At 50.2% G+C, this 22,896-nt stretch overlaps 2 protein-coding genes, 1 long non-coding RNA gene and 1 pseudogene across 11 annotated transcripts; 3 read left to right on the top strand and 1 right to left on the bottom strand.

Moving 5' to 3' along the window:
• The first annotated feature begins 470 nt into the window (after positions 1–470).
• On the top strand, positions 471–2,053 carry LOC120583700 (ubiquitin-60S ribosomal protein L40-like; annotated as a pseudogene).
• A 352-nt stretch (positions 2,054–2,405) lies between these two features.
• Positions 2,406–14,356, top strand: LOC120583654 (glyoxylate/hydroxypyruvate reductase B-like). 4 transcript variants are annotated; one of them, XM_039839010.1, is made up of 7 exons: positions 2,406–2,495; positions 2,897–2,979; positions 5,485–5,890; positions 6,804–6,975; positions 9,081–9,259; positions 10,355–10,451; positions 14,122–14,356. In XM_039839010.1, exons 3-7 carry the CDS (start codon positions 5,509–5,511, stop codon positions 14,276–14,278), a joined length of 987 nt encoding a protein of 328 aa, XP_039694944.1. In that variant the 5' UTR covers positions 2,406–2,495; positions 2,897–2,979; positions 5,485–5,508; the 3' UTR covers positions 14,279–14,356. The 4 variants fall into 4 exon arrangements, with proteins under 4 accessions (XP_039694944.1, XP_039694972.1, XP_039694963.1 ...); XM_039839038.1 differs by lacking the exon at positions 2,406–2,495 and adding an exon at positions 2,653–2,671; XM_039839029.1 differs by lacking the exon at positions 2,406–2,495 and having other exon boundaries at positions 2,798–2,979; positions 6,828–6,975.
• On the bottom strand, positions 7,576–15,234 carry LOC120583676 (uncharacterized). Of its 2 annotated transcripts, none has more exons than XR_005647843.1 (3): positions 15,084–15,234; positions 13,280–14,939; positions 7,576–10,887 (listed from the first exon to the last, which is right to left on the bottom strand). It is a non-coding gene; the product is annotated as an uncharacterized LOC120583676 (long non-coding RNA). The 2 variants fall into 2 exon arrangements; XR_005647844.1 differs by having other exon boundaries at positions 14,791–14,939.
• A 555-nt stretch (positions 15,235–15,789) lies between these two features.
• On the top strand, positions 15,790–22,789 carry LOC120583618 (putative ribosome-binding factor A, mitochondrial). Of its 5 annotated transcripts, XM_039838992.1 has the most exons (6): positions 15,790–15,953; positions 17,314–17,356; positions 17,863–18,117; positions 18,556–18,668; positions 20,714–20,798; positions 22,433–22,759. In XM_039838992.1, exons 1-6 carry the CDS (start codon positions 15,796–15,798, stop codon positions 22,472–22,474), a joined length of 696 nt encoding a protein of 231 aa, XP_039694926.1. In that variant the 5' UTR covers positions 15,790–15,795; the 3' UTR covers positions 22,475–22,759. The 5 variants fall into 5 exon arrangements, with proteins under 5 accessions (XP_039694926.1, XP_039694920.1, XP_039694933.1 ...); XM_039838986.1 differs by having other exon boundaries at positions 20,714–22,789; XM_039838999.1 differs by having other exon boundaries at positions 17,941–18,117; positions 20,714–22,773.
• Positions 22,790–22,896: the final 107 nt, after the last annotated feature.

Raw genomic sequence — 22,896 nt, 5'->3', positions numbered from 1 at the left:
TGTTTTCCTGACATCGAAACGTTTGCTTTGCTTGTGAAAAGCAGTTTGTTAACAGAAAAGTACTCCAAGCTAATGCGTAAGACTCAAACGCCCCCAAATAATTTACTGAAACATTGTTTCACATTCTCTATTGTGGTAAAATACATATGTTTTCATTTTAACCAGGTTTAAGCATTTGGTGGCGTCAATTACATTCACATCATTTGCAACCGTCACCACTGTCCATCTTCGGATGTCTGTTAAAAAGCCTTGTGGGGATACCACTCTCATAAGATTTACTCATGTAAGGTATAGTGGTTCTTCACAGAGTTGTGGAACCAACTCTACCCTCACCAGATATATAATATGAAAATATTTCCTCCCGTTGTGTGGATTGACTTTTCCCTTTGGTATTTGCAGCACAAAAGTTTTAAATAGTAAGTCCAATTTATGTTGTTGTTTGTGCTTTTGGTGTCATATCAAAGAAAGCATTCTAAGGTTACAAATGTTTGTTTTCTTCTAGGAGTTTTATACTTTTAATTCTCACATTAGGTATATGATCATTTTGAGTTAATTTTTGTGTATGTTGTTAAGTAGGCATCCAACTTTATTCTTTTGTACGTGGCTATCCAGTTATCTTACACCATTTATTGGAAAGATGATGATTTCCCCATCAAATTGCCTTGGCACCCTTGTTGAAAATCAACTGACTGTCTAAGGATTTATTTCTGTGGTGTCAGTTCTATTCCATTGATCTGTATGTGTAGTCTTATGTCAGTATCACTGTCTTGATTAATGTAGCTTTGTAGCGACTCTTGACATCAGGAAGTGAGTCCTCCGATTTTGGTCAAGATTGGTTTGACTTTTCTAGGTCCCTTGCATTCCATGTGAACTTTTGGATTTGTCAATTTCTGCACAAAAGGCAGCTGGGATTTTGGTAGAGATTGTGTTGAATCTGTACACCAGTTTAGGGAGTACTGCTATAATTTCGTCTTCTAATCCATGGATGTGGGATGTCTTTACATTTATTTTGATCTTTAATATCTATGCCTTAGTATCCAGTGCCCACATCTTGCACTTTTGTTAAATTTATTCCTAAGTATTTTGTTATTTTTGATGTTATCTAGATGGAATTATTTTAATTATTCTCAGGTTATTCATAACTAGTGTATAGAAATAAATTTTTATATACTGATCTCGCATTCTGCAACGTTGCAGTGATGCTAGGCAGGCTGCCATCGTTCCCTGTGGTTTATTATAAACCACTGTCGAGGTGGAATGCCCGGACACGAGGGAATGCCCCAAGGGTCTTCAGAGAGATTTTAGGTTAGAAAGAGTCGCCTCACCCAAACCGAAACTCTTTAGTTCTTACAAACTCTCAGTATTTGCAGTCTAAATGTCCCTTGCCATGGTGGCGTCTCCATATGTTATTGATGAGCCCCCACAGGGGCCACTCAACAGCTGGGCTGCTGCTTATCAAGAACAGGTGCTCCTTCTCTTCAACAGCGCGGCCGGGCAGTCTGCCCAGCAAACGCAGAGATGCAGATCTTTGTGAAGAGCCTGACATTGCGTCAAGACCATCGCACTCGAAGTCGAGCCCAGTGACACCAAAGCTAAAATCCAAGACAAGGAGGGCATCGCACCTGACCAGCAGCGTCTGATTTTTGCGGGCAAACAGCTGGAAGACAGCTGCACTCTCTCAGACTAAAATAACAAGAAAGAGTCCACTCTGCACTTGGTGCTTCTTCTGCAGGGCGGCATCACTGAGTCCTCCCTCCGCCAGCTTGCCCAGAAGTACAACTGCGACAGGATCTGCCGCAAGTGTTATACCCGCCTGCATCCCCGTGCTGTCCACTGCCAGAAGTGTGGCCACACTAACAACCTACGCCCTAAGAAGAAGGTCCAATAAGGCCCAAACGCGGCCTCTGCGCAAACCTCTTGGCCCAGGGGCTTCAATACGGTTTCTCTTTCATTGGGAAAAACAGGTGTAGCCTGACTTACTTTGGTTCTTATGTCAAAGCAACATTTTGTCTGTCATAATCAGAAGTATTAAAACAAATTCACTTGTCATAAACGTGGATTTGAAATTATTAAACTTACAACTTGAGACCTGCTCTTTAACCGCCCCTCCCTCCCCAGATTCCTAGCGCGGAGGTGTGCAGTCCCCACACCGCGCGCCGCGTCCTCACACCTGCCACGCGGAGGCCACCCCGGCCGACCTTCCCCAGCACACAGGCCGCACACACCCACGACCCAGGCCCTGACCAGGCCCTGGGGCTTCCCCAGCTTTCCGGAAGGGGACTCCATCCCACGCGCTATCCCCATCACCACGGCAACAAAGTCCTTCTGGGCCACTACGCGCGCGCAAGTGCACTTCCGGTGCTCCCCCTGCAACTTCCGAGACACTCCAGCCGGAAGCTGAAGTAGAGGCGTGGCCTGCTCCGAGAGGCGCGGCGGGGAGCGGGACTCGGCCTGGGGGCGAGGCCTTTCCGCCCTGGAGAGGCGGGGCTTGGGCGGTGGGGAAGCGCGGTCGGCGGGACAGGGCGGGCGGCCGCGGGGAGGTCGTGCCGAGGCCCCGGAGGCGAGGGGAGGGAGCGAGCTGGGGCGGGGCGAAGCGAGGCGGGGCCTAGGGCGAGAGGGGCGGAGAGCGGCCCAGGACGTGGGCGTGGCCTGGCTGAGGGCGTGGCCTCGGGCAAGTTGGGTGTTAGCTGGCGGGACGGGGCGGGGCCTGGGCCTGGGTGGACCGCAGCCCGGGGCGGGGCAAGTGGGGCGGGGCTTGGGGCAAGAGGGTGGTGCCGGTTGGGCCTGGGCGGGGCCGGGCCTGGGCAGTGGACCACAGCCGGGAGCCGGGCCAGTGGGGCGGGATCTGGGGCTAGGTAGGGCGTGCTGGGCAGGTGAGAAGTCTCTGTGCTTTTAGACCTTAGGCGTTCACTGTCAAGGACGTCTCCGGGAGGCTGGTTTCCACGAAAGCGCTCCTTATATTTGGGGTCTTTTCATAAGGTAAGTGTGCACCTAGGATGTCGTGGCGTGGGCCGGAGCCTCAACCGAGCTCTGCCGTGTGGATATGGCTGTGACCCTAGACCTCACCTGGGACAAGTGGTATGCACTAGAATCCTAAGACCCATTCTGACCCGCATTGAGGAAGCCTAAAGGACTTAACAGGGAAAATCCAATGTTGTTATTATTTACATCTGCCTCGTTTGGGAGAGGATTGAGGTGGCTTCAGAGACTCTGCCAGAATTTAAAGTTCAATTTGGTCAGGTATTTATTATTTATCTAAGTTGGTTAAGCTTTAAATGGGCAAAGTTCAGGTACCCACATCAGATTTTAGTTCATAGTTTTCTCCCTTACATGAATCTAGTTTTTTAGGAGCATAGCACCTGTTTTTGCTGAGACACATTGTGATGGTATTGGTTTTAAATTATATTGGATTTGTTGATACATGGTGACGGAAGAAACTTCGTATAAAAAGTACAGACAGCGCAGTTTGCATTGATCCTGAACTAGCAGACAGATTGTTAAGGGATCTGTAAACCATTTGGCATACCTTAATCTTTTAGGTCCCCTTATCTGGTCATGTACTGATCAGATAATTTTCCATCAAATCCAAACTTTGCAAAGGTTGACAAGAAAGCAGAGGGGCTAACCGTAGCATCATCTATCTCCTCATTAAGGAAAATTCCTTTTTCAGCCTGTTTTCTGAGTCTTGTGCAGATTCCGAGCCAGGAGTCTGTGAGAGACAGAACAGGTGACTTTGATTTTGTACTCATGGTGGGGGCAGAAAACTACTGGAGGGCGAGAAGAGAATAGACTTTAAAAGGGGTTGGAGAGAGGACAGGAGGGCAAGTTTGGCAGGGAGGGAAATAAAATCCAGCTTTTGAGGGGGATTATAGAGCGAGAGAAAGAGGCTAAGAAAGGCCAGGGCCCAGCATCCGCCCGGTGCTCCCGGCACAGCTGCTGCCATTCTCCTGACTGGGACTCTCACTCCGTCTGAGCACGTGGAGCAGCCACGAGTCACCTGGAGAATCTTGCATCTTTTCCACATGAGACCACCGACACTAATGGTGTGGTGGGTATATCGCTGCTCTGTGACCAGTGTTAATGCAAGTCAGGAACCAAGCCGCCTGTCTGAAAATAAACTAGAATCTTATCTTGAATAATGCTCTTTTAAACTACTCAAAGTCCGAAAAGTTTTTTTTAACCAATTACGCTCTGAGCTTTGAATGAATTGTAAACATTTTTAGCTAAGTTCATGACTCAAAGATAAAACTCATCCATTAGCCTCAATTCCCGAAACACAACCGGCTTTTTGGAGGAAAGCTATAAATGGGCAAAGTTCAGGTACCCACATCAGATTTTAGTTCATTATTTTTAATTAGTAACAAGGAATGTAAAACATTATTTAATTCATTAGACAGATGATAATAAATGTCTTTTACTTTCACAGTAAAAAATTATCATGCCAATGTAAGAAATTCCAAACATGTAGAGAATTTTTATGAGAGTTCATTTGAGCCCAAACTGACAATTGCTGGAAGGCAAGATCTCAAATGCTCCTCAGAATGACAGTTTGCGGAGGTTTTTTGTTTGTTTTTGTTTTGTTTTGTTTTTTGAATCAAGGAGAGAATTCGAGGAAGGTAAATGAAGGTGAGAGAAAGCGAGTGAGGATTAGATTACAGGATAGCTGACAGACCATGTGTTCTCTTGGGGGTAGTCACACTTCAATGCCCTGAAAAAGGATTATTCTGATGTTTCAAAAGTGTGTGAACCTAAAAGCACAGAAACAATGGACAGGGCCTGCATAAGGCAAAGGTAACCCTTTTACTAAAATTGTTACATGCCTGTGGGGTGACGACCCACCAGGACCTGCTGAGTTAGGAATTCAGGATGGCATCACCCCATGAGGCAGAATCAACCCCTTCTTCATCCACATTGAATTTTATTATTTATTACCTCGTGCATAACTAATTATCCTAAATTTTAGTAGCTGGGAAAAAACCACCTCTCTCCCAGGTGTTCAGATCAGTAATCCAGGAGTGGCTTACCTGGTTATTGGTAGGCCTCTTAAAATTCTCTTCCAAGCTCTCGCACAGGTTGTCTCCGGGCTTGGGGGCTGGAGTGGATGAAGAGGAGGTGAGGGGAAGGGAGGGAGGGGGAGGGAGGGGAGGAGGGGAGGGAAAGGAAAGAGGGAAGGAAGGGAGAGGAGAAAAGCGGGTAGAGGAGAAGGGGGAGGAGAGGAAGGGACGGAGCGGGGAAGGGGACCTGCCCTGTCCTCCTCACTAGGAGAACACTCCAGGGTTGGGGTCAGAGGCCACTTCAGCTGCAGGGCAGGTGAGGCTCCGAGTGAAGTGGGCATGATGGACACGGTGCTCCCGGCAGAGCGCTGGGTCTCTTGCCCTTCAGGTTTTATAGGAATTTAGCCAGGAAATCAAATGAATTCCAGCCTTGTAAGGGTGGAGGCGGAGTGCAGAGCTGTTGTCTGAACAACTCTGCCCGGCCTGGCAGCGGAGCAGCTTGCGACCTGGGGGCATGGAGGACGAGGGCCTGCCTGCGGTCTTGGTGTCTGGATTCGGGGGACCCGGTGGTGTGTGCGAGGATCACCTCGGAGAGCTGCGGAAACACTTCAACCTCATCGGCATGCAAGAGTTCGTGGGAAATAAGACACATCTGGGCGCGAAGATCCGCGCGGTGCTCATCTGGGGCGGGAAGCCGGCCGTCACCGAGGAGCTCCTGCGGAGCCTGCCCGCGCTGAGCGTCGTGGCCTCCGCGGGGGCCGGCCTGGACCACCTGGACCTGAAGCTCATCGCCAGCTTCGGCGTGAAGGTGGCCAACACCCCGGACGCTGTTTCCAGCCCCACGGCCGACCTGGGGATGGCCCTGCTGCTGGCGGCGGCGCGGCGGGTGGTGGAAGGTGAGCGCTGCGGTCGTGGAGGCGCGGGTCCCTCCCCGGCGGGTTTCGCGGGTCCCTCTCTCCCCGGCCGGGTTCACGGTGCGTCCCGCACTTGGTTACCCTTGGGAATCTAAGTCCCTTTGCTGACCCGCAGCAGCCGACTTAGCGCCAGACCCGGCCAGGTAGCCCAACAGTCTGTGACAGCCGCTGCCTCCGCCCCCACCAGACGCCGCTAAGTAGCAGGGGCCAAGTGTGTGCGGGCAGTGATGGTGGCACCTGGCGGAGACGCCCTGGGGCCTACTCCTTGGCCGGGTAGCGCGCTGCTGTGGGGGGAGGCCTACAGGTGGGCGGGCACGACCCACCTGTCCACACACTGGGCGTCCCTGGGAGCATCGGGGACTGTCTCCAGGAAGGGCGGTGTAGCACCCCACACTCACCCTCCTCCTGGTGGAGCTTGGCGTCAAGTGCTGAGGAAGGAGAAGCAAGAACCAGGCTCCTTCTGCTTCTGGATGCTTCTGGCTCACACACACGGAGGAGTCGCACATGCAGATGCACACAGTCACAGTCACACACACAGTCACACAGCCACACACAGAACAGCCACACTAGACACCCAGTCACACATGCACACACGATCCCTCACACACAGACACACCGAACCGATGAACTTGGACCAGAAACCTTTCCTTAACATGAATGCAGCGGCCGTTTCCAGTATTTACCAGGAGGTGCTGGTTCTGTCGTGAGGACGCTGCTGTCTGGCCCTGCTTTCTTCCCCCACCAAACAATGTTTGGTGTCAGAATGAGATGCGTGAGAGCCATGGGCGGCCGCCAGCATCCTCTCCCCTCGTCAGCTTCTCAAAAGGTCCCAGGAAGAGTCATGGGTTTCTGTGTGGCGCCATCTCCACTCCCATTGTCGCGTTGTGTATCTTAGGTCACCAAGTGGCCATCTCACCAGATACAGAGAACTTTGCCATGAACTGGATGGGTCAGGAAGTGACGGGCGCCACCCTGGGCATCGTTGGCATGGGCAGTATCGGCTACAGGATCGCTCAGAGGGCCCAGGCGTTTGACATGAAGATTCTGTACCACAATAGGAGACGCAGGTGGGACTGGGCGGTGGGCTTGCAGTGAACCGTCGCTGCCTTAAATCGGGTTGGATGTGTGGTCCCTCTGTTTTCCACAAGGCTCCCCTGCTCTTTCCAGAAAACAGGATCGACGGTCCAGAAAAGGATTGTGGTATTTTTATGATTACCTAGAAATGTGGCTGTGACTTTTTTCCATTGAAAAATTTTCCCCAGAAAGAGAACTTTTTCTTTTCGTATCAACAGTTGATAAATGTCCAAGATTGTTCATTATACAGCAGGTTTGTTATATGGAGTGCTCCTGCCACCGTGGACGTTGGCTTTAGATAAGCAACGAACTAGGCTTTAGATAAGCAACGAACACTGCTGTTTCAGGCTTTCCAGACACAGTCTGCTTCTAATGCTAAGCAATCTTAGTCATTTTTAATGCTATACAGCGTTAGTTTGGCAAATGTTTCCAAATAAAGTAGAAATGTACTCATAACATCACAGAAATGCACACCCAGTTCTGTTTTCAATGAGAACCATAGGTACGGACTAGAACTCTTCCCTATGTGGGGTAATTTACACAGAGACGAATGCTGTAATACCACTACCGAAAACAATCACTAAAGACAGTTCTTTTTCAGAAATGAACAAGCAAAGGTGTTTTATTCATTATCGGATATGAAAAACAGAGGAAATGTGTGATTTCCAAACAAATGATACCGTAAAATTATAGGAAAAATTTGTGAATTCAGTGCATATGTGACCTAAATCAACCAAGTGTATTGTACTACAACCACGTTAAGAAACCAGTGATATGAAAATACGATCGTATGAAGAAATTTATAATCCACAAAACTGTTTTTCAGGCCTTAAAGTAAGATAGCGCCATAGTTTACAGGCAAAACCGAGGCAATGAATTTTGCATGCTCATCTTCAGTAAGTAGATATTTTATGCAGAAGATGTAACACTTTGCTTGTAGAAAGCATGGATGTATTTATCAACAAGACATAAGGAAAACAAGATTCCAGAATTTAACCAAGAAGAGATTTTAACTCACCTATGATTGTTCATTTTTTATTTCTTAAGTGATTTTTTTCGATCATGGGAGATGCTGTCGACACCCACTGAGCACTTTGGCTGGTCCCTTGAATTCTGAGGCCTTGCTCACCCAGTCCCTTCTTCAGTCTGAAACTCGTTTCCTGTCATATGCAATTCGGCCCAACACCCAGTGGCACTGACTCTGCGTCGCAGCAACCCTGGAAGCTGCCTGTAGTCTTTCATTTAAGGCACACCCTCCTAAGGGGCCGCCTGTCTCCCCTTGAACCCCCAGCCCCACTGCAAGGCAGCCCTCCCACTGCACGTGGGGTGCAGTCCTGGCTGATGGTGACCTGGGAGATTTCACACCAGAACCGCTCCCCGTTTTCAGTCACTGTGTTTGCACAGTGAACAGTGGAGAGACAATTTTCAGTGTGATGGGGGCAAAGGTGGAGGCCCGGGCTCTGCCAGGACAAGGCGGGCGGGCGATGTGGGCAGGGCATTCGGGAGGGGCCAGCAAGCTGGCCTTTCATCTTTCCTCCACGTGTCCCCTGCCAGGCCAGGCTCGTGTTAGGAGAGTTCCTATACTGTCAGCGTTGTCCATATTTGCGTGGCATTGGCAGCTGCCGGGGATGCTGTGCCTGCCTGGAGCTTGGAATTTCTGTTGAGCGCTGTGCTGTCTGGGGCGGCCAGCGCAGGAGTTCAGACGGGACCGACAACGGAGCCCACACTCCTGGCTCGGTCAGGCCCTGCCCCTCGCCCTCTGACAGACAGCACTCGGCCCTCGCAGCCTTAGTTTTGTCTTGTCTGGAAGCTTCGGTGGCTCCCCACCCTCAGCAGTGCCCCGACCTGACTGTGCCTGAGGCCGATCAGGCTTGCACCAGACTCAGGTTGGAAGAGGGTGGGAGGAGGCTCCTGACCCCGAGGAGCTGTGGCCCTGGTGAAGTCCCGTGGGTACAGGACGTGGGGGGCTCCAGGGCCGTGGCTGAGTCCTGGACCCACCTGGGGGGGAGACCGAGGCCCTGGCTCCCCTCGCAACCCCTTCCTGGAGCGACCCGATTTCTGATGGGAGGACGTGGGTTTTGTGCCGTTCCCTGCACAGGAAAACAGAGGAGGAGGACGCAGTCGGGGCCACGTACTGCGAGAGGCTGGATGACCTGCTTCAGCAGTCGGACTTCGTGATGGTGGCCGTGAGCCTGACGCCCCAGACCCGGGGGCTGATCGGAAGGAGGGAGCTGAGACTGATGAAGCCCACGGCCATCCTGGTCAACATCGGCAGAGGTGCTGCCCCTGGGGTGCGCGGGCCGGGCCTTCTCCAGAGGCCCAGACCCTGGAGGCGGCGGGTGCTGAGCGAAAGCGGTATTGCTTTCTATTCTGAGTTTCTGGTGTCTGCCTTCACCTCTCATGAACCTCAAATTGGCAGCACAGAGAATGAGATGCTGCAGTTGGGTCTCAGGTCTGGGTTTGGGCGTCTCCGGCGGCAGGTGCATCGCAGCGTGATTTCTAGATGCAGGAGTGGCCTTTCCGAGCCTTCACTTTAAGAACCGATTTGGGTTAGCTGAGCTCTTGGCCGTGTGTGTAGGCTGTGTCTGTGCGCAGGAGATAGTGGGCCCCAGGCCACAGCCAAGCATCGTGGCGGGTTTGTGTGGCGTTTATGAAGGAGTGAAACAGAGTCCTCTGACACTGGCGAGGGACCGCACATGTGAGAATCAGTGCTGACGCCAAACGTCCAGGCCACTGGCCTTGGCAGGGTTGGGGGCTAGGTACACCTGGGTACATGTGAGACCTGGTGCTGCCAGCAGCCACATGTGTCCCTCTGTGCCAGGCAAGGCGAGCAGCGCTTGCCAGCGCCCTCACAGGGCTGAGCCAGTGTGACAGCTCTGATGGCTCGGGCCCCGAGGCGCAAGAAGCATCCATGCGTCCTTGCTTTGGGCAGGTCAGAGGCCAGTGAGCGCAGTGAACGTTCTGGAAAAACAGGCACCACAGTACAGGGCCTGGGCTCGGCTTCTCCCACATGCAGGCAGGCTAGGTGCTGCGCTCTGGCTATAAGGTCCTTGAGGGTCTCTGGGAGGGACACAGGGTTTTCTCAGCTTCTGTCTCACTGTTACGTTTGAAGTGGCAGTTAGGCCACACTTGTGTTAAGTCCCCTAACCTGTGAGAAGCTCCCAAGGCTCTGCTTTTTCCCCCGGGTTGCCGGGGAGGCAGCCCCTTGTATGCGCAGAGGGCGGAGGGCACTCCCTGTGCTGGGTCACAGGCTCAGGGCCACCTCTGTCAGACCTCCCGGGGATCAGACGTGTGGCAGCAGGCGCTGAGCAGAAGCGTCCTCGGGTCCTGCCTGGCCTTGCTGACCATAGACACCTTGTCTCGTCAACTCAGGTCTGGTGGTGGATCAGGACGCCCTGCTGCAAGCACTTCAGACCGGGGTCATCAAAGCAGCAGCACTGGATGTGACGCACCCGGAGCCCCTGCCCAGGTGACAGACTCGTGGTCCTCTGGGTGCTGGGGCAGGCCTCACACCTGGCCTCTGCAGCTGCATGGTCATGGGGCTGCAGGGTCTCAGCCTGGGAGGTGCCTGTGGTGACCCGTTCCATGTCCCACAAACGGTCTCGCCTCTCCTTCAGCCTCCAGGGACTGGAGAGCTGTCCTCCCAACAGACCTCCCCACACCCACCGTCCCTGGTCCACCCTCTGGAGCATCTTTCCTTATCTCTTGCAAACCTTCACGTATTGTAAGACAACTACTATGTTCTTTTTTGAGGCTGAATATCTTCATATCCTTCAACTATAGTCTTGATAATGGCATTTCCAGACGCCTTGTCATTATCACTGTCTTCCAGCACTTTAGCTTTTAAGGTCGTTTGAAAATGTGCTCTCGAGACCTGAACACGGTATTCACGTTGTGCCTGACCACTGCAGAAACGTTATACAAAGTTAACGTTAGCACGTGTTTTAGAAGCCTCATCGCACCCCTCATTAAGTTTAGTCAGCTAAAATCAAGATTAGTTTCTCGATTGTTAGTTCCTCAGTTATTTTTTTAAATGTATGTGTGAAATTTTACATTTATTTCTATTTAATTTCATTTGCTTTTGTGTTTTGACCCAAAGATCCAGGCTGTTAGGGCTAGAGCCTTAATTCTGTCCTTTATTTTGAATTTCGACGATGTCATTCTGTAAACTAGCTGTTCTTAGCTCTGATTCCTTCAGCTTTGGTTTCAATCCGGTAAGAAAATGACTGTGAGCTGAATGACATTACAACCAAATTTAATATCTAAATTGATCAAGATTGACCATAGAACTTAGACATTTCTGAGGAAATAATTTACTTAGAACAGAGTTTCTTAAAAGGTGGCCTGGACACCCTTTCAGGGGGCCTGAGAAGTCAAAACTATTTTCATAATACTGTAAGATGTGATTTACCTCTCCACTCATGTTTTCTCACAAGGGTTCAATGGAGTTTTCCGGAGACTAATGACATGTGATGACACTCTGACAGCTAAAAAAAATGCATGCTTCTGTATTAAAATTTTTTTTTTAATTTCTAACACAGTAAATGTCGATAGATATAACCCACATAAACAGATGTTCTTTAGGGTCTTCAATTTTTAAGACTGTAAAGAGCTCCTGAGACCAAACGTTTAAGAACCACTGATCTAGAACAAAAAATAATTTCAACAGAAATTAAGAAGCATGAGCGTTTTGGACCATTGTCCACTTACTCAGAACCCTAGAAGTCACGTGATAACTCCTATTGCTTAGTCTGCTAAGATGAGCTTTTTATTAGATTCCCTAAGGACTTGCAGGGCCAGCAGCAGGGTTACGTCCTAAAGGTTAGTTTACCCTAATAGGTGGCGCACTCGCAGGGTCCCATGGGAAATTATTTTTGTGGCCAGGAGATATAACAATTATTTTATGAATAACTTAATCTTTAGATATCCTATTAGTTTCTAATCTCTATATTATTTTCATCAACCTATTTGAGTTTTCATCTTGATTTTTTGGGGCAGACGTTTTGTTGCTGCTTTCTGTAAAAAAATTTTTTAAAGTAAGAAATTTTGGATTAGTCATATCGCATAAGTATCCTTTGCCTTACAAAGAGATTTACTACAAGATTATTTAAGAAGAAAAAATTCATTTATCACTACTACAAGGAGGCCCAAAGATCACCTGCAGGTTTAATGATTTGCTAGAAACTCACAGAACTCAGAAAAGTTTGCGGTTTGTTATGGAGAAGGGTACAGTTAAAGTCAGCAAAAGCGGACCGTGAGGGGTGAGTCCTGGAGAGCCAGGCACAGCTTCCGGCTGTCCTTCCCCAGTGCAGCTATGTGGACAGCAGCTACGACTTCCAGCAATGATGTTGGGCCACACAGTGAAGTACTTCTAACCAGGGACATTCACCCGAGCCTTGGGGTCAGCATGTAGGCTACTTAGTTTCCAGCCCCTCCCCAGGTCAAAATGATACAGAGTGGCCCAGGGCTCCAGGTGAGCAAAAACAGGCACTCCCCACAGATTACACTGTTAGCATAAACTCTGGCTTTGCTCCAGGCCCCAAGCACAGGAAGACACTCTTATCAGGTGGCAGAGAGCAAAGGCTGTGTCCCAGAGGGCCAACTTTGTAAGGTGCTGGTTTTGAGTGCTCCGAGCCTGCCTGCTGAGTTAACCTGTTACTACACGGCCATCCCCTCCCTGGCCCTCAGCCTGGGCTGTCTTACAGCAAAGCCATCATATGTATTGGAACATCTGCATTTATTACAGTATTTATATGACAGCAATAGCATTCGTGTGACTATGCCTACCATTTGGAAGGGCCAGTGTGGGCAGGGATAGGTTTAAAACAACAACTAACCCACCCTATAAATCCATTACATACAGTTTGGCATTTTTGTACTCGTTTGATTGTTTGCCCATTGATCTACCACGATTTGTACCTTATGATGGCCTTGTGCATTCAGTGTATAAATTAGCTGCTATTTAGCTAAATTTAGTTTTTCCTCAGGCCAGTCACTTCCTATTGGTATCATATCAATATTCGTATTGAGAAGGCTTTAACTCAGTCTCCCAATACAATTGATCATCAGTATCAGTGTCATCGCAGGACTTGTTTCGTGAGGTAGTTAATTTTTACTAACAATGCCAGTGTTACACCATGTCACAACATGGTCATGGTAAAATGCAGTTTCATTACATAACAAATCAGTAACAATTACAGAGGTATTTGCTATGCCTTCTCAACAGAATTGGCTCTTGCCTATACACCAGATATTATTATGGACAGGTGCTGTTACGATTGGCTGTGATTCAGCTACCTCTGTGTTCCACGTCAGCTGGGACCAAGGCAGTCACTCTGTCTCAGTTCACAGCCTCCTCCTGAGCCCAGTTTCCAGAGAGTGCCATTGTACAGGAGGGAAGAGTAGTTCTCACCCCCGCTGACCACACTACAGGATGGCTTCCTGCTATCAGTCCTGGGGGCTAGGGCAGTCCTAGTACATTGATATAAGTGCGCCAGAGAATGTCCATAGATTTTGGGGTCCATACACTTCCCAAAGGTGTGCCCTTTGAGCTGCAGTAGCTAAGATGGAGGGTCATTGCCACATGGCTCCTTTGGCCTCTGTACTGAACAGGAGGCCGTGCTGGGGTAGGTCACGGCCCTTTCTCAGCGGTCGCACTGTTATCCATCATTGTCTGTGGCCTGTCTGACCTGCTCCACTAAAACCTCATCATCTCTCCAGGCTGACTCCCATCCTTTGCATTCTTTCTGGAAGAGAACCCCATCTAATCTGCTAATTCTAGTTAATAAATCTCTGCCCTCTGAGTGCCGCTCATTAAAGGCACGTCCAGCTGGTCCTGTGATGCCTGGACCAGCATCTATCTTCCCTAAGGCCCTTTTCTGTCTTGTGGGCCAGTGTTTAATCCACCACACATGTTGTGCCATTGTGTACTAATAGCCTGGATGCAGTTAGGTGTTAGCACCCCAGAATGTAGGGTCCCTCATACGGGGGTTAGATGAGAGGTGGTCATAGCTAGGTGTAATTAAAGTATGCCATAAAGCATCCCATGGCTGTTCTTAGGGTGGGGTGCGAAACATGAGTAAGAAGTTCAGGAGACTAAACAGCTCTGAATGCTTTTCCTCAATTCATCTGTATTTCAGAGATCATCCTTTGCTGAAGTTGAAGAACATCATTCTGACACCTCACATTGGAAGTGCAACTCATCAAGCCAGACGACAGATGATGGAAAATTTGGTGGAAAGCATCCTGGCTTCTCTCAATGGGCTTCCCATTCCCAATGAAGTGCTACTTAAATGATTTATGTGAGCTGAGACTTCACAGGGATGAAAACATGGCACATAAAATGGAAAAAAAAATTTGTGTACTTATGTTAGAGTCCATTATGTAGGTTGGTTCAATATTATTTCATCTGAAAAACTTTGAGAATGGTAATAATAGTCACCATCTATTGAGAGCTTACTAAATCCTCACTCCATCCTCAAGGCAGCTCTATGAGGGGAGTCTTTGATCATTCAGTGCATCTGAGTAGAGGGTTATTTGTCTACCGTCCAGAAGTCTGCAAGTAATTGCATTTGGATTAAAACCCTGGGGTAGGTCTGCGGATGTCCCAGGGGGCTATTGCTTTACATCCTGTTAAATTCTGATAGCCTCTTGGATTGCATAGTCTCCTTGATACCCTAATCCCTCTTCGTTCGTTTCTTTCAATCATTTAAAATATGAATACTGAGGACATTCTAGGTGCCAAGTCCTGTTCTAAGTGCTGGGGCTACTGTAGGGAACAAAGTACCCCTCTCAGGGGGATTACTTACTAGCGGGAGAGAGAACCAAACAGAGCCAGCGATCAGCGCGGGGAACTGGGGAGAGAGCCGGCTCTGCGGCAGGGGTTACCAGGGACCGCGCCTTTCCGGAGTGGTTTTGGATCCGTTGTCCTTCTCCAGGTATCCTAGTTAGGTGGTACCTAGGAAGAAAACCTTCGGGCATGAGCAAATGAGTTGGCCCTGTAAACAGGCAGAAACACGAGTCCTGGGTAATTGTGTAGGCAGCGGGGGCTCCACTACAGGCTGTCCCGTTGCATGTAAACCACCCAGCGAAGAGCGCTCACCTCCCTGCTCTCTTCATTTGCTATTTTGCGGTAGGGGAGCGGAAAACATCTTCTCGGGTAGCTTGGAGCATTTGCGTAAACTAGTCACAGCAGCCTGGTGGCTGGCGAGCGTTCCACCTGGGAGTGAGTACACGTTGCCTCTGGGCCCCGCCCCGCATCCTCCAGACCCCGCCCTTCCAGCAATACCCAGTCCCAGACATGCTGTTCTCTGCTGCTCACCTGCTCTGACACGTCTCCTGACCTGCCTCAAGTGTCACTCCTCTGCCTCCCCCTTCACGTCCTGTCCACCTGTTCTTCAGGGTTCTGCCTCTGCCTGACAAGCCAGCCCAGATTGCTCGGCACTGCCTGTACGCATCGTCGTCCACATGTATCGTCGCTCCTGCCCTCCGTTTACGTCCCGGGCTCACCTGTCCTCCTCTCCAGGGACCTGCCTGCGTGTCGCCATGGTTCCACCACACGTCGCTCCCGCCCCTCCGCTTCACGCTGGTCCTGCCCATCTGTCCTCCAGGCTCCCTGGGCTCCTTGCTCACGTTCCCACTGTCGCCTCCCATGGCCCCTGCCCCTGCTGCTTCATCGTCCTGCCAGTCCGTCCTCTAGGTCTGCTCCTGCTCAGGCAGCCAGCCTGTTCCTGCTGGAGTTCAGGTCCATTGCCCACCTGCTCCTCTCAGGTAATTCTGTAAAGCCACGTTTTAGTTCTCTTTGCTTGGCGGCCATGAGCGTGGTGGCGCACCGGCTAGGGTCCCTCCGCGCGGGGTTCCAGGCTCTGCCTGGCGCCCGTCACGCAGGGATTCTGGGCGGCGCCCGAGACCTGCACGGCTCGCCGGTCTCCTGCGGCAAGAACCTGCTCAAGAAATTTGCCGCAAAAACCAAGTAACGCGCCCCGAGTGCGGGGTGGGGGCATGGGGGCGGTGCGCTCAACGTAGGGGACCTGCGGGCTGGGGTGGTGCCTACGGGTCGGGGGTCCGCGCGGAGGACCAGGACCGCGCGGCCCTGGCCCCCAGCGCCCGGCCAGCAAGCTCAGCCTTTGCTTGTCAGGCAGTGATCGTCGAAAGGTCACTAGCTATTCCACCTCTCCCTTTAACATTGCCGTTTTCCTACCCAGCCTTTTTTCTGTTCTTTTACAGTTCGGGTAATAGTTTTAAGTCTTTTGAAAACTAACTGTTCTACTAGACTTTTTAAAAATAGTTTTAGATTTATTGAAAAATTGCATACAGCGTACAGCGTTCCCATAAGCTACACCCAGTTTCCCCCACGTTAACATCTTACGTTAGTCTGGCACATTTGTTACAATTAACCAATATTGATACAGTATCATTAACTAAAGTCCATGCTTTATTTATGCTCCCATAGATTTCACCTAATGTCCTTTATCTGTTCCAGGGTCCTACTGAGGGACCACATTACATAGTCATCATCTTTTTAGGCTCTTTTTAACTTTGGCAGTCCTTGTTTTGAAGACCTCGAAAGTTTAGCGGGTACTGGTTAGTTATTTAGCACTTCTCTGTGGCACTGCAAGATGCCTTAGCTCCAGAATAGCCACTTCTCCAAGGAGCTCTGGTTCCCGTGTTGGAGGGTGGCATTAGACACCATGACCTCAGAGCTGAGCATACCCATTGCTACCAGGGTGTCTGTCTTTTAGGCCCTTTCAGCTGACAGCAAAAAATGTGTTTATATTAAGCCCTGTATATGCACTTACCTGTGAATGTTTCTGTGTGTCACCGTCTGTTTCCGTTAAGTGAAACTTGAGTTCATACAGATCCCCAGCTCTACCCCTACCCCATGACCCTTCCAGCCTCCTTTCCTTGCTCATCTGTAACCTCCACGGCAACACTGAGCAGCCTGGCTCCCCACCCCGCCCCCACTCACTTGTTTGATTCCAGTTACGCAGGTGGTAATGTGAGTCGCTGACCGGAACCCCTGGGACACAGCTTTATCCAGCAGAGCACAGTGCTCATGTGCCCTTTGTTAGGCGTGTTTTTTAGATCCTCTTTCTCTACCTTTGGGACTTTGAGTAAAAAATTATGAGAGTGCATAATTTTTGTCTCTCCCTCACAACCATGTTGTCAGTTAGATATCTAAATATCTTGGATTCCCAGTCTCACGATTTCTGTGTCCAAGTTCAGCCCCTTAGAAACAGTTGTGGTACTGGAAGCCCGCCTTAACTTATGTAATTTTTTTCTTCTGTAATTTGCTATCAATATCCAACACAGTTCTTGTTTTCTCCCCATAGAAAAAAATTCTGGTATGAAGGTCCTTCCTTGGGCCCTCACTTGGTAAGTACAGAGGGGTGGCGACGAGCCACTTTGAAACCTTGGTGGGCACAAGGCTGCCCAAGTCAGCCAAGTTCCAGCCTGGCAGCCCCTCTCATTTCTGTGCTGGAGGGGACGGGGTCTGTAGCAGTGGACTAGATGCGCTGGTAACATGGAATTTTGACCTTAAAAAAATTGCACTAAAGTTTTCCAGAATGTCATATTGTTATCAAATTCTAAGAAGATCATGTCCATTCAGTTTTTAGTGTGTGTGTGTTTAAAACACACATGTATAAATATACTGTAAAAATTTATGTAACGATTGGCTCTAATTAGAAAAAAATGTACTATATATTAAAAGCCACTGAATTGTACATTTTAAGTGGGAGGGTTTTATGATATGTGGCTTATATTTCAATTCGTGTTGGGGGAAACATTATAATGGCAGTACTTTCAACCTAGATAAGATCCAGAAGGGTCCAGCTCTGTAAAATACACTGTGCCGTGACAGTTGTCCCTTGTTTACGAAGGCGTTCAGGTTCTTGCCAGCTGCCCCTTCTGTAAGTCAGTACAGTCTAATGCCGGCTGTGTGTCTGTCCTGTCCCGAGACTTACAAGCCGTCCCAGCTGGAGTCTCTGACTAAGAGCACCTCGCGGAAGACCAGGAAGGAAGACGGCGTGCGGCTGAGGGCCCTGAACGGCCTCCTCCACAAAGCGCTGACCGACTTGCTGTGCACCCCGGAAGTGAGCCAGGAGCTCTGCGACCTGAACGTGGAGCTGTCCAAGGTACACGGCCGGGCCCGCCAGCTCGCAGAGGGGCCCGGCGCGCGGCCGAAGCGAGGGAATGCGGCTGTCTGCGCGTGCGCGGTGTGCAAGCACGTGCTTCTGCCGCGCGGGAGCGGCGCAGCGTTGGGAGACCCGGGTCGGGCGAGCAGGGGCCGCCTCTGCCCCTTGGTGGACAGCTAAGGGAGGCGGCTTCCTGCCATCTGTCCACTCAGCGCGGGTTCAGCGGGAGGGAAGGGAGGGGGCGAGCAGGCGGCCGTGCAGGGTCTCCTAGGGGTGCTGGGCCGGGTGAGGTCTGGGCGTCCCTGCCCCGCTTCTGCTGGAGTGCACGGGGAGGCGGTGGCCTGTGGCAGTGCGTGCCGGCCTCCCGCGCTCCGCTGGGGACGGCCGCCCGGGCGCTTGTCTCGCGAGCAAGCTGACGGTGGTTCGGGGCGGGCCCAGGTGTCCCTGACGGCGGACTTCTCCGCCTGCCGAGTGTACTGGAAGGCCACGCCGCGGGCCGAGCGGGACGCGCGCGCCGGGGCCGCGCTGCGGAGGAGTGCCGCGCAGATGAGGTGAGGCTGCGCCGCCGCTCCCGCGCGCTTTCCCTTTCCGGGAAAACTTTGGCAGCGTTTTCTTGGACTAAAGAGTGTCATTGACATTTTCATTTAAGCCATAAGTAGGTCAGCGAGTCTCAGAATGGGGGCTCTGGGTCCTTCTCGGGGTTTCGAGGGTCAAGCTGTCCCACAGTCACTTTTTCTCTTGGAGCAAGTGAACAAACTAGTTTTTCAGATGTGGGTACTTGACAGACGTTTTCTGCAAACGACCAAGTGAACCTGTCACAGGGAAAACAACGGACCACTTGTTGCCTGTGATAAAAGTCAAGCTTTCAAGTGAAGATCAGAATTTTAGACAACTAGTATCCACCACTGTGCGTTTGACAGCTTTCCAGTACTGACAGACTCCACGAGATCGGTGGCGACCCAGACAGTGCGATGCGGTCTGGTGAACGTGTCGACCTTCTGCAGTGCGCACGGCCTGGGGAACCGGTCTTCCCGGGTGACCGGTGTGCGAGGTTGCGGTCACGTGCCGAGAGCAGTGCAGAGTGCGAGAGCAGGTGGTCTGTGCCCAGCGACCTGCCGTCAGGGTCCACATCGCGACCGACCCTGAAAACGACCACGTGTTGCGTGTTCGTGTAGCGTCAAGAAGAGCCACACTCTTTGAAGGGTGTTTGTATTCTCCATTTTGCAGTTAGAGAACTGTGTGAGGCCAGACTTATATTTCAACCAAAATAACATCAGAGCAGAGTGAACGCAGATGCAGACATGGCAGTTCAGCTGTCTGCCATTAAGCTGGGCATGAAAGAAATTTGCAGCTGTGTAAACACTGCCCCGCTTTTCCAAAAACATTTTTGGAAGTAGTTATTTTGCATTAAAAATGTCTGAACGTTTGGTGGGTTTACTTTAAATGAATTAATAAATACGTATTTTTAAAATACTTAGTTTGAATTTCTAATATGGCAGATATTTATGGCTATAACTCACAAAAACAAAAGCTCTTTGGGGGTCCTCAGTAATTTTTTGAGTGTAAAGGGGTCCTAAGATTTTGAGAACTGAGCTGGGTGATAGTAGTTACTCAAGGTCTCCTCAGACTTGAACGCAGAGACCCAACCACCCCGCACGCTCAGGATTGGAACCCGTCCTTCCTGCCTCCCTGCTTTCTCTCTGTCCCTCTTGGCATCCCCTGCATTGCCCTTCGTTGCTGTGGGCGTGGCCGGGTGTTGGGAAGTCAGGGTCATACGCAGAGTCATACATGCACTGGTGTCTTCACACCGTCTACTTAGCCGTCCTGCCTTGTGGTCACCGATGTCCATTGCAGTTGTTCCCAGGAGTCTGTAAACTTGTACATGAAAGAATTATCAGTTGATTTCATGTTTCGCATTTAACAGAAATTTAAAAATGAGAGGTTTCCCGTAAGTGTCGAGATAACAGTATTGTTTTCTGATTAATTTTAGGTAGTTATAAAATTCAGTTAAATAGAATGTCCCTGTTCCCAACCCTTCTGATCACCCAGGGTTTAGTATCGGTTTTCCCGTAAGTGTGTCCCAAGATCTATCACTGACAGATGTGCTCTGTGTCACAGCCACATTTTCACTCTGTGCTTGCACCCAGATTCACCTGACTGCGTAGTGCAGACATCACTTCCCGGTCTGCTGTCACAGTGGTTGGGGACCGTCGTACTTGGGTGGCAATGTTGCCAGTGCATGTCCATTGAGTGGAGGACGGCTCACTGACAGGTCATTATTGCCCAGCTGTGGGTCCAAGGCCACAGTGATGCCCAGGAGGATGTTGATAAGTGCAGATCAGAATACTTACTGGAATCTCAAAAGTTGCATTTAGAGAATTAAAAACAACTGTAGTGATGCGTTTCTTATCCTTTTTGTAATGCGCAGTTGGCCAACGAAGACTTGTGGGCTGATGTTTTCACCTTTGAATAATGTGATAAGCAAATCTTATTTCTTATGTTTTCATGAGATTATCATACGTTTTGTTTTGGCACTGCCGTGCCTCTCCAGCAAACGTTACCCACCATGGCATAAGCCTGCTTTGTCTCTCTCCAGGCATCTTTTGATGTCCCAGCAGATTCTGAGGAATGTGCCACCGATTGTGTTTGTGCAGGACAAAGAAGCTGCAGCTCTTGCCGAGGTGAGGCCTTTAGGGAATGGTAACGTAAACTTTTATGTGAGTAAGATTTCTAAAAAGATGATGCGTACAGTTTAAAAAAGTGACACCTCAAAGAGTACAAATAGAAAGGAAGGCTCCCGTGCCCATTCCCAGCCCAGGTCCCTGGAGGCAGGCTTGCTTTCTGCCTTTAATCTTCTTTAACACCTACCCCTGTGACAGCAGCTAGTAAAGCAAATCTCTGCTTCTCGGTTCACGGATGGGAGGCAGGCAGAGCCGCCCCTTGCTCGCCCACCCTCAGCTCCCTAGATTCCAGTCCATCTGTGGTTATTTTACACCATCAAGCTCACAAAGTTTACATTCTGTCCTGTAACTATGACTTTTCCAATATTTTCCTTGCTTTAGATATAGGTTAATTATAAAAGTTAAAGTCTATAAATATAGTCACAAATTTTATCTGGGTGGTGGTTATCTGGTGGTTTTTAAGATATGTTATACTTTTAAAAAGTTTTATCAAAAAGCCAGGAAGTAGCGTTTACTATAGCATAATTAGACAGCTGTTATTCATTGTAGAACGAAGTAATTAGGTCCACAGTGGAAAAATATCTAATTGGACATGTTTGTCTTTTGTTTTTCATTATACGAGCGATACTGAAAACATCATACAAATAATAACCTTGGCAGAGAAGGGAACTAGGTGAAGTTACAGGCCTCCTTCAGAGTCCAGCAGGGCTGGGGCCGTGAGGGCTCACCTGCACGCAGGATGGCGTAGGGAGGCTCCCGTCTCTCCTGGAGGCTGAGCTCCTGCTCACTCGCCTGACCTGTCCCTCCCTGGGGAGGTAGCATGAGTAGCCACCACGGCCCTTCCTGGCTCTGCGGGCTCCTTTCCAGGAACAGTCACTGGAAAGAGGGCGGTGCATGAGATGCTCAGGTGTTTCTGGAGAGGTCCTTTCTCCAGAGACTGTGTGACTAGGTATTTGTGTCAGGGGCTGCCTCAGGCTTGTCTCATGTCTGTCTCACCATGTCCCACGTGTACCCAGAGGAAAAGGTCAGTGGTCAGACCACATGCCACGTGGTCATGGTGGGCCCCGTGTGCACCCAGAGCTCAGCTGTTGAGCCAGAGACAAAGGGAAGGTCGGGCCTCAGCTCACTGTCACGAAGCCTGTCTCACTAGCTAGGAAGGCAAGGCTGGACCAGAGGGCACGGTCATTACCCGCTTTCTCTTGCGTAAGTCAGTGCAGTGTTTTTCAAACACGTACATTTGGAATAGGTTTGAAGTCAGCCAGTGACAGTCACAAACGTTAAAACTGGGGGTTCTGGGTGGAACTTGTGTCATGCGCTGGTCGCTCTGTACTGAAAACTCGCAGGTGGTCGCCAGGGGCCACAGCCATCAGCAGCTTCCTCAGCTTGCTTCGCATTCTCAGGATGGCCTTCAGGTCACATCTAGGCATCTGGGAGAGGAGACGTAGTGAGCCCTGTCGTAATTAAACCCCGGGGAATGTCTAGCAGTGTCGATGTTGTGCCAGTAACCCAGGCAGGGGTCTTGGCGTCACTGTCATTAGGAAAATGAACGTGAACCCGCAGAGAGGTTCCGGTATGTTTGAGGTTGCATTTAGTTCTGTGTTAACACTTCTAAAATAAGCTCTGTTGATGCATAGTTTGCATATGATCGGATGGGACCAAGTCATACCTTCGTGTGACCGCCACCCCACTCACCTGGCTGTTACCTCTCCAACCACCCACCTTCTTTTGCGCCGTGGATCAGTCTCCCAGGTTAGATCTCCAGAATTCCACGTAACCAGAGACGGACGGGGTGTCGCCCGCTGCCCCTGGCTGCTGGCTCAGCGGGGTCGGGAGCCCCGTCCGCGTCTCGTGTACGTAGTTCGTGTTGCTCGGTGAGGGGTGACCATCGCACGAACACACTGCAGCTCATTTACGCCTCACCTGCCGATGGCCGTGTGTCTTTTTTTCTGGACTTAGGCTGTTGTGAGTAAAGCTGCTGTGTGTAGAATCTTTTTGTAAAGGATGTTTTGCTTCCTTAAGGTCAGACCGAGGGGTGGCAGGTGTGTCTCTCTCAGGAAACAATGAGGCCACCTTGCCGCTGCCAGGGCTGGAGCCAGGG

This window comes from Pteropus medius, unplaced genomic scaffold (genome assembly GCF_902729225.1).
Source record: "Pteropus medius unplaced genomic scaffold, Ma_sr-lr_union100, whole genome shotgun sequence".
NCBI classification, from domain to species: Eukaryota; Metazoa; Chordata; class Mammalia; order Chiroptera; family Pteropodidae; genus Pteropus; species Pteropus medius.
The sequence above is the reverse complement of the archived record's forward strand: the minus strand, read 5'-3'. Positions and strand labels throughout refer to the sequence as shown.

Coding starts and splice junctions, on each gene's coding strand:
- LOC120583654 (XM_039839010.1), top strand. CDS start 5,509: ATGGAGGACGAGGGCCTGCCTGCGGTCTTGGTGTCTGGATTCGGGGGA. Junction 5,891..6,803: donor GGCGCGGCGGGTGGTGGAAG/GTGAGCGCTGCG, acceptor TGTGTATCTTAG/GTCACCAAGTGGCCATCTCA. Junction 9,260..10,354: donor CCTGGTCAACATCGGCAGAG/GTGCTGCCCCTG, acceptor TCGTCAACTCAG/GTCTGGTGGTGGATCAGGAC.
- LOC120583618 (XM_039838978.1), top strand. CDS start 15,796: ATGAGCGTGGTGGCGCACCGGCTAGGGTCCCTCCGCGCGGGGTTCCAG. Junction 15,954..17,313: donor AAATTTGCCGCAAAAACCAA/GTAACGCGCCCC, acceptor TTCTCCCCATAG/AAAAAAATTCTGGTATGAAG. Junction 18,118..18,555: donor TGAACGTGGAGCTGTCCAAG/GTACACGGCCGG, acceptor GGGCGGGCCCAG/GTGTCCCTGACGGCGGACTT.